This window comes from Lepidothrix coronata, unplaced genomic scaffold (assembly GCF_001604755.1).
Source record: "Lepidothrix coronata isolate B3197 unplaced genomic scaffold, Lepidothrix_coronata-1.0 Scaffold89, whole genome shotgun sequence".
Taxonomy (NCBI): domain Eukaryota; kingdom Metazoa; phylum Chordata; class Aves; order Passeriformes; family Pipridae; genus Lepidothrix; species Lepidothrix coronata.
Genome location: NW_016690269.1, coordinates 287,033 through 297,147, shown reverse-complemented (window position 1 = coordinate 297,147; position 10,115 = coordinate 287,033). Strand labels below are relative to the sequence as shown.

At 52.3% G+C, this 10,115-nt stretch overlaps 1 protein-coding gene across 4 annotated transcripts in view; it reads left to right on the top strand.

Moving 5' to 3' along the window:
• The first annotated feature begins 681 nt into the window (after window positions 1–681).
• The window catches only part of PAX5 (paired box 5), a 121,938-nt gene continuing 112,504 nt past the window's right edge, over window positions 682–10,115 (top strand). For all 4 annotated transcript variants that reach the window (XM_017821124.1, XM_017821123.1, XM_017821126.1 and 1 more), the window contains exons 1-3: window positions 682–892; window positions 5,016–5,181; window positions 9,563–9,760. In XM_017821124.1, the coding sequence (XP_017676613.1) occupies window positions 850–892; window positions 5,016–5,181; window positions 9,563–9,760 (407 nt within the window). In that variant the 5' untranslated portion in view covers window positions 682–849. The remainder of the gene's footprint in view (window positions 893–5,015; window positions 5,182–9,562; window positions 9,761–10,115) is intronic.

The following is a 10,115-nucleotide window of genomic DNA, read 5'->3' as shown; positions in this document are numbered from 1 at the left end:
CGCCGCCGCCCCGGTCCCGGCGGGCGGGCGGGCGGGCGGCAATGGGCGCACCGTGCCTGAGCCCCAGGTCGGACGGCGGCCGCTGACGGGGCGGCCCGGTCCCGCGGGGCCGCGGCGAGGCCGGCCCCCGCCCCGCTCCCCGCCCTCTCACACACCTTCCCCCGCCGCTCCCCTCGCCCACCGCTGCCGCCCCGCCCGGCGCAGCGAGTTGCTGCGAGCGGCGCGGCGGGGGGCGGCACAGGCGGAGCGCGCCACCGCCCCGGGACCGAGCCCCGAGGACGGGGCGCCCGCCCCCGCCGCCGCCCGCCCCGGCCACCACCGCCGCGCAGCCGCCGGCACCGCCAGCACAAAGAGCCGTCGGGCGGGCAGCGCCAGGCTCTCGGCCGCCGAACCAAGACGCCCGCCCCCTCCGCGCCCAGCACCGCCCCGGAGCCGGGCGGCGGGTGCCGAGGATCGGCGGTCGCCCGGGAAGAGGCCGGGGGCAGGAGCGCAGCCCGGGGCGGCCGCTCCGCGCCGCCCCGACGGGGCCTCCGGAGTCTGCAAGCGGCGCAGGAGTCGCGCTTGGCCAGCGCTCTCGGATACCGCGACCCCGCTCGAGGCGGGACTTTCCGCTTTTTTTTTTCGGTTTTTGTTCAATTTTTTTTCCGCCTTTTTTTTTTTTCTTTGGTAGTGGTTTGGTTTTTTGGTGTTTTTTGTTTGTTTGGTTTTTTGTTTGTTTGTTTGTTTGTTCCCCCCCCTTCTGGTCGGTCTCCGGGCTTTTTCGTGGGCTCCTTCCCCCAGCCCGAAACCCGAGCACTGCTGGCGAATCGAGATCAGCTCGCCGAGGCCGCCCGGCCCCGGACCGCTCCGATGGAAATACATTGTAAGCACGACCCGTTCGCAGCAATGCACAGTAAGTGGCTGTTTCTTCAACTTGTCTGAGCGGCCGCGCGCGACCGGCTCCCTCCGCGGGCCCCGCCGGGCCGGCCGCCGACGTGTCCGCTCGGGAAGGCCAGTGTGCTGCGGGAGCGGGCTGGCCCGGGGGTTATTTTACCATAGAGGAAGAGTTGATGCTCTTTCGTGTGTGTATCTGTACATACGGATATACAGACACGGCTACCAATGTGTGTACAGCCATCGATACATATGAACGCGTGCCTGTGTGCATAGATGAGTACATAGATGTTCTATATATGTGCATGTGTTTATTTTTCCCCCTACATCAAATCTGCGGGAAGACAGCCGCGCGATATTCCCGGCGAACGGAAAAGTTGATCTCCTTTCTCTTTTTCAAAATTTTGAAATTCGTTAATTGGAAACAAAGCAAAAAAACTCCCACAAACAAACAAAACAAAACAAAACAAATCCACCACCCAAAAACCAAACCAAACAAACAAACAAACCCCCCTCCAAAAAACAAAACAAAAAAACCCGAAACCAACCAAACCGAGCCAATGCGAAGAGCGAGGAGCGGGGCTGTACGGAAGATTTTTTTTTTCTTTTTAAACCCTGGAGAACGGTGTCGTGATCGCGGTTCTGTGAGCCCGGCACCGGGCAGCCTGGCGGCGGAGCGGGCGGCCGGTGAAGTTAACAGGTCGTGCACTGTGGGTTCGCCCGAGATTTGTTGTGCTTGAGAGGTCGGGGAAGACTTATCCATTAGCACAGTGTTATGTGAAATGACATCTTCTCTCACGGTGAGTTAAACGCTGCATTACGGCGAGAGATTGCGAGGAAATTTAAGGTAGAACTAATCTCATTTCCCGGTGCACCACAGCCCTTCGGCTCAAAGAAATTTGTTTGCAAAATAAACCACCGAGCGCCGGGGCTAGAGAATAACCTCCCTCCCTCGTGCTCCCTGCGCTCCCCGTTCATTTGGTCACTTCCCATCCCTCTCCCCATCGCTCGCTTTCTGGGGTTGTCCAGAGCGGGGACGGCGGCCGGTGACGGGCTCTGCCGTCCGCGTGAAAGCGGACTGTCCCTCCCGCGGCAACGCGGCTTTCGATACCCGCGTTTAAATTCTCTCCCGGCATTGAACGAAATCACGTTTATTTTAAGGCGAACTTTAAGGTCGGAAAGGCCGCGGTGCGCGATGCGGGGGGTGGCGCGGAGCCCTCTTCCGCCAGAGCGCCCCTTGCCAAGGGTGGCAAGCGGACCCGTAGCCCACAGAGGACGGGCTCCACGCGTGGGGCCAGGCACCCCAGGCGGGTTTGAGCAGCGCCCTCCGTCATTCGCGGCCGTGGAAAATCGATGTCTTCCGCAGGAATCTCGGGGCAAACAGAAGGAATAAAACCAAAATGCCGGTGTCTTCGCTCCGGCCTCGGCCGCGGCTGGGGAGTCACCGGGGCCATTCCGTGCCAAACGATCTCCGGACCCGCGTCTCCTCAGAGCAGAAGGGTGGATGGACGTGGGGGTCGGGACCGCCTTGAAAAGGGGAGCCGGGGGGGCAGCGGGGGCAGCTGTCCGCCGGGGGAGCGGGGCGGCGGCTCGACCCGGGGAAACGGCGGAGGGGGTTGGGGGGTCCCGAGCGGCACCTCGGGCCCTTCTGTCCCGATACAGTCCCTGCGGCTTCCTAGTCCCGCATGGGCAGAGCCCTTGGCCGCCGCCGTCCAGGGCCCCGGGGGCGCCGAGGCGGGCGAGGGATAGCCGAGGTGGCCTGGATCCCCGCCGGTGGCTCCCCAGGAACGGCCGCGCCTCGGCTCGTCTGGGCCCCCGCCCGTCCCGGCTGCACCGCGGCTCCGGGCTCGGCCCGCGGGCCGCTTGTCGGTGCTGCCCCCGCCCGAAAGAGCATACGAGTCTATCCCCCTCCCCGCTCCCTGTGGAGGCCCCGGACTGCGGAGAGGGGCACGGAGGTGGGGCGATTGCCTCATTCCCGCACCGGGCCTCGGACGGAGCTCGATGCCCCCCGGGCTCCATCAGCCCACGGCCCGACGGGGCCCCCGACCAGCAGTCACCTAGGAGCGCGGCCGCGGCAGAGACGCCCCGGCGGGCGAGAGCCGGTGCCGCTCCCGGGGCTGGGGCAGGTTTGGGGGAAGGGACGGCGGCGGCCCGAGCCTTTGTTCCCGGCGCCTGGAGAGCCTAAGCTCCAGGCCTGGGCAGACCCGAGCCCTGCCGGCCTCCGGGGGCTGGGACGGGCTCCGGGGGCAGAGTCGGCCACTTCCCTGAGGAAACGCATGTCTTAATGATGCCTTCCCTACTCTTTTCTTCATGTTCTTTCTCCCTCCTTCCTTCCTTCTTCTTCCTTCCTTCCTTTCCTTCCTTCCTTCCTTCCTTCCTTCTTTACTTCCTTTCTTCCTTCCTCCCTCCCTCCCTGTCTTCCTTGCTTCCTCCCTCTCTCCCTTCCTTCCTTTCTTTCCTACCTCCCTTTCCTTCCTCTCTTCCTTTCCTTCCTTCTTCCCTCCCTCCCTCCCCTCCTTCCACCCTCCCTCCGTCCCTCCCTCCTCTCCCCTTCCTCTCTTTCTTTTTCTCCATTTCCTTTCCCATTTCATCCTTTTTCTCTTTTCTTTTCCCCTTCCCGTTTCTTTCCAGCCTCTTCCCTTTCCCTTTTCTTTTCCCTTTCCCTTCTCTTTCCTTTTTCTTTTCTTCTGTCCTGTTCTCCCCTTCTTCCCTCTCCCCTTGCATGAACACCACCACAGGACCTTCCCACTCACACTGAGTGCACTGTGCATGATTCCCCGAACTTAAAGCCCTGAGAAGAGGTGAGGAGCCCGAGGTCTCGTTCGCCGCAGCCTTGTGGGGCAGCTCCCGTTCGCCTCCGCCACCGAGTTGTCCCTTACCCCAGCCCCGGCGTCCCGGGAGCCGCGGCAGCTCCCTGGTCAGGAGTCCCGTCCCCGGAGTCCGCTCCGGACTCCCGGCGCTCGGAAGGGAAGCACGAGCCTGCGGCTGGCTGAGCCGCTGGCACAGTCTGCCTCTCGCACCGGAGAAAGCAGAGCAGTCGCTTGTCTGCTCACCACAGGGCTTAGCATCACATTTTTCATGTGGGTTCATTATGTGTCCTGACAGTTTTAGAAGGTGTTTGCAAAGTTTGACAGCAGTTAATCAATAGTGAAATGACCGGATTTAAATAAAAATAGCTCTCTATAATCTATGTTTTTTTAACACTGAGGCATTTGGCTTGTCAGCTTATTTAATACGGTTCAAGCCTTGTGCAAATAGAGAGATTTTCTTTATTTTTTTTTTTTTTTTTAAGAATTGGCATCTGTACTGGCCCTGTGTCTTGTTTTCAGCTTCTCCACTCCTCTGTAATATAAGTAGTTTGGATGAATAACAACACCAGGGTTAATTATATTACCTCCTGGTACATGGGATTATTATGTGTTCATGGGGTTTACACAGTTTCATTGCTATTCCTCCAAGAGGATCCCGTTTCCCACCATATATATGATTCACCTTGCTAAAGGTGAATGGTGCAAATCTGTTCAAATAGGAGTAATATACTGGGCTTGCCCAAGTGTTCATGCTTTATTTGTGGGATCATAATATCTCCAAAGGCTGCCGCAAATTTTAGGAGCAGAATCATGCTCTTTTTATTTTCCTCTTTTTTTTTTTCTTTTCTCCCTAGATTAATTCAAGGCATCTGTAAAAACAAAACCAAAACCACAGCGTGTTTTATTTCAGGGATCTCCTATGTTCAGACAGAGGTACTGTGTGGGCTGAGTGATCACGCAGTCTTATTTTCCACTGACCAGCCAGAGGCTCTGACCAGCCTCCGCTTCACGGGGCAGCACCAAGCCTGCCCTGGAGTTCGTGATTGGGTGAAGGAGGTTTTGGGAGGAGGACTGGGGTTAACTCGGGGTGTCGGCCACGGCTGCGTGATTCCCCGTGGCCATTTTCCCCGAGGGGCCCCGGTGTGCCTTCAGCGAGTGGCATTGCGGCAGCGCGGCCGCCTTCCTGCTCTGCTCAGGGAAATCAGACCGATGCTGGGGAGGCGATGCCAAGAGCCGGGGAGCGCTGGGACTGGGGGTTCTGCTCTGCAGAGACGTCTAAAACTCTCACACAGCTCTTCTCCTGCTCTTCTCCCCCTCCCCTGTGTGTTTCAGGACATGGAGGGGTGAATCAGCTGGGGGGTGTTTTTGTGAATGGCCGCCCCCTCCCAGATGTCGTTCGCCAAAGGATCGTGGAGCTCGCCCACCAAGGGGTCCGACCGTGTGACATCTCCCGGCAGCTCCGCGTCAGCCATGGCTGTGTCAGCAAAATACTTGGCAGGTAATGGGGGGACGGCGAATCCTTCTGTGTCCGTCAAGAGAAGAGTGTCGGTGTTGGTCCTGAACTGGAGGCTACAAACAAACGGAGACTTGTAGAAATCAGGAGATCAGTCCAGTGAGGAGAAGGGCTTCCTGATCACTCGTGGGTTTATATGTCTGATGTGGAAAGAAAGAGCCACTATGTCTTGTTTCACAGCTTCTTGTACGTAACTCTAATGCAAAGTGCAGAATGCCGTGTGTATTTGCTGTATATATGGCATATGTCCTGCAGCTGGCTGTTCTGAACAGGAGAGGAAATCTGGCAGTCATCTTCAGCAAAATGTGAAAAAAAAGTAGAAGTTGTGGAAGTTACTTGTTTTGCTTCCTGAAGACAACTGTCTTTTAACAATACTATCGTTATACATTTCATCAACATTGCGTGCACTCATACAGGCTACTCTGCAATATGTCCTACTATTTATGATTAAACATCTTTTCCCATTCTTCTGCTGGATTATGAAAGTACAGGTTACAATAAGAAACTAGGAACCATCTTAATTGTAGCTATTTTGGAAGTAACCCTCTATTCAGGTGGGAGCTGCTCCAAACACTATGGCACAGGAAATTAAACTCTGAATTCATTTTATTTCCTGGTTTCATTTTAAAATTTGACGTAGATTTTGGTAAAAAATACCATCCTCGCTTTTTAAATTTTTTTTTTATTTTTAAATTTTGTGAACAAATCTAAACCTAATTAGTGCAAATTATGATGTTAAAATGTTTTTTAACCCCAGGTATTCAGACATACTTGGGCAACTTATATTAAGGGAAATTTAAATTTTTTTTTCAGAGTATGTTTTCCTTGTTCATCTAGAAAAGTTAATTCCCAATATGTTTGCTAAACTTTCCCAGTTAATTTCATTGTTTAGAATTTTACTATTTTTATTTTAACTATCTTTTTCTTTCCCAATTTCTAACTAACTTACTGGACACAGCATAGCTGCAGAGACTGTTAAGGCTTTTTTGTTTTGTAGTATCATGCATGGGATCTGTTGGATTAACAGCATTTCTTACCACGGGGTGGTCATTTAAGCGTTCAGATTTGTCAGGTTCATAGGTCCCTGGTTTTGGAGTTCTTGTCACTACTTTCTCCACATCCACCTTACCTCTACCTGCCCAAACTGATGAGCGGCACCCCCACAGCCCTGCTCAGTCTCAGAGCTGCAGAAACCGGCATTGCTGCCTGTGCTCAGTGTCCCTGCTTTTTGTTTCATGCCTTCCTTGAAGTTACATGTCTTCACTGGCAAGTTACATGCATTCTTCCCAGTGGACTTTTGAAAACACAGATGCCTTGACTGTTTTATAAAGGCAAACTTTCCATGGGCTTTATCCTGCCCATCACAGGCTGTTTCACCCGCTTATGGCTCCGCACCCGCAGCCAGCAGAGGCCTGAGCTCCCCGCCTGGCTGGCGTGGTTTGGCTGGCGATGCTCACTACTGCAACAGAATTGCCACCAATTCCCATCAGGACCAACATATAGCTTGGAAACTGCCAATTTATTTACCCACCAGGAAAAAGTCTGGTGGTTTTAGTTTTGACAGTTTAGGTCTACTGCTAGATATATTTGCACTGTAGAGCTCAGAGTTCTGCTCCAGAGCTCTGTCATTAAAGTTGTCAACAATAAATTGGAATTCCATAGCTCATTATTTTCATAACTAGTAAGTACAGTGGGTAAAATGTCTCTGTAATTGCAGCTCTGTGTTGTGTGTGTTTTTTTCATATGTGTTCATGTGTGTGAAAAATGGGAATCCTTACACTGGGAATTTTATGATTAGAATTTTTCAGTCCTCAGTGCAGCTTTAAAAAACACTCAGAGGCAGGGAACCAGCAGTTGCAGGGCAAATGAAGCTCTCACCCCTCAGAGGAGGGTACCGTCGGCGTGCCCACCCTCCACTTGCTTTGGCAACTTTCCGTGAGCAAAAGGCCTTGACTTGATGTGCATGAAAAGATGTGCAGCCATTCTTGCCTTTAAAATGGAGATGGGAACCAAGGATGACAGAGCTGTATAGACTGCAGGCCCTGCAGTTGCCTCCAGGTTCATCACTAGGATGGAGAGGAGAGGGATGTCAGCAGCAGTGCAGTGTGAGGGCTGTGCCCATCACTGTGAGTTCCCCCAGGGCCCAGGGAAGGGGGTCTGGGCCCAATCCTGCACCTCTCGTGCAAGTCGAGCCTTCCCATGGGCTCATGTGTGCTTTGGGATGGCTTGAGGCTGTGAGAGTGGGCAGGGGTTAAAGAGTTAGCTTGAGAGTGGTCTTGCTGCCCAGAGGGCACCAGGGCTTCGTCCTCTGGTGAGCTGGCCACAGCCACAGCACTGTGGTGTCAAGGCCCTTCGCTGCCGTGGCTTTCCTACTGTGGTGATTGGCTGTGGGAGAGCATCAGCTGGCATGTGCCCCATGGTGTCTGGTGCTGCTGGGGATGCTCCTCTCTGCCAGGCTTGGCCTGTGGTGCAGGGCACTGACCATGAGTGCTGTTGGAGAAAAACACTGAGAAATGTTTGTGAAATCCATTGTTCTGACTGGATCTAAGAAAATTGTGACTTTTGTCTGGTAGCATTTGTGGTATTGCCTGGCTGCCTTCTACATCCTCCTCACAGGAGAGGTGCCAGCAGCCAAGGTTTTATAAAGGGTGCAAGGTTTTATAAGGTTTATGGGCCGTATTTGCCGTTGTTTTGTCATGTTCTTGTGAAAGTTCACAAGGTGCTGGATTTTGCCTCTCTGACCTAAAACCTGCTGCATTTAGGGGCAGCGGGAGGGTTAACCCATTCCTGACACTCAACGCTTTAGAGTTACTTTAATGGTTCATGGAGACTGGTAGCTCCATGTCAACATCTGCACCCAGAATATCTGAGAACATGTATGAACAATTTGGTGTCGGTCCCTTTAAAAGACTTTTGGGCCCTGCATACAGAAAGACTGGAAGACAGGTAGCCTGGCAGAAATTTGATGAACACGGTTGTGTGTTTCAGTGAGGCAGACTTTGGCTGTGCAGACTGTTTGTGCTTTGTTCAGGCTGGAAAGATGGGGGAATTAATTTCTGCGTTTTTTTTTATGTAATGATTATGTCAGATAGCTGCAGAGAAAATATATTAATAAGCAGTCTTATATTCTTGCTTGAGAGTTTCTTCTGAGTTAGAAATACGGGTGTGGAGCAGCAAGTGGTCATGTTTGAGCTCCCGAGAGTGCAGCTCGGTGGGCGTCCGGTCGAGACGCTGACGGAGTTGGGGTCTGCTCTATATGAAAGGGATGTGCAGAACTGGGGCAGCTGGTGTGGTGGCTGACGGTAGGCACGGGGCTTATTTTTTGTCTGGTCACAAGATACAAAGAAGTGCAGGCCTGGGAAACAGCCTTCTGCATGGAGCATTCCGACTGCAGCAGAGAAGAGCGTGGTCTCATTCTTGGTCTCCATTCTGGCCCTCATCAGACAAGGTGCAACTTCTGCTCTCAGCAGCGTGTTCGATACTTTGTTTATTAAAAGGGGAGACTCACCTGGCCCAGGAATCTCAGTTGCCGTGTATTGTTGCAAAACTACCAAAAGCAGTTGCTCTTGTGTGCTTTATTTGTGAAGAATTCTGCCAGATTTCTGTTGGTTTAGGGATCCCATTCTCCACATTTCCTGGGGGCATGGCATCAGCAGAGTTGCTGGTGGGGGTGATGATGCTGCACCTGAGGAAGAGCTGGTCACAGAAACCAATCCCCGCATCAGCTGGATCCCTCTGGAGTGCAGGCAGCTCCCTTTCCCTCAAAAATTGTGATTTATACTAGTGAAAACATAATGCTGAAAAAAATACATTTAAAAATATGAACTATTAAAACCCTAATATGCGTATTCAAACCATAAAATAGAAAAAAGATATGCTGGCATAGGTATTCCAGATGTGCAAATAAAATAGAATACCTAGCCATTATTTTGCTCTGAAATGATAGCAAGCTGTAGATATTAATGACAGAGAATTTCTGCAGAAGCAGTAATTTGCTACCGAAGAGTCCACTGCAAAAAGTGTTCTTTGGTGTGATTTGTTTTTATTATTGCCAGTACTGCTGATTAATAACACACATTTTCAGTTAATTTTGGATCTCAGCGTGCCCTTTAATCTTGCATTGTTTCTTTTGTCTTGCTATTACAGAAAAATATATATTGTATCCAGAGGCCCAATTCCAATTACTATAAGTTAATCTATTAGGTGATAAAGCACTACATAGGCAGAAAATGTGTATGTGAAAGTGAAGATGTATCTCAGGTTTTGCTGGGCTTTGGTTACCTTGAAGTGATGTTCTCTATAAATCTCAGAGCGTGTTCTCTGTCTGTGTGTGATAACTAAAGCTTTGTTTTGGATGTTGTCCCAGGTATTATGAAACCGGGAGTATTAAGCCTGGAGTGATTGGAGGATCAAAACCAAAGGTCGCCACACCCAAAGTTGTCGAAAAAATTGCAGAGTACAAACGCCAAAATCCCACCATGTTTGCCTGGGAGATCAGGGACAGGCTCCTTGCTGAGCGAGTGTGTGACAATGACACCGTGCCTAGTGTCAGTTCCATTAACAGGTAAAGCTCGGTCTGGTCCTGGGGTGGATGCTCCACGGAAGCACTGTCTTTTCATCCTTGTCTTTTAGTATGACTGGGTGTTTGGGGCTGTTTGCAAGAAAAGCAGCTTCATGTGTTTCCCTGATGTGTTTGGGGCTGGGGAGCAGCTGTGGGCTCGCTTCGGTGGCTGAAACATCACAGACGATGAGCATTTTCTAGGAGTGGACAGATTCTGCTACCAGCTTTTGCTGCTTTCCCATTCTTTCCCGAGTCTCTGAACGGGGGAACCTTACTGGGAACGACCCTGTGTGTTTGCTTTGAATGAAGCCCCGGTTCTGCTCAGTGTGGTGGGGGTTCAGTGGGACATGCTTTGCCC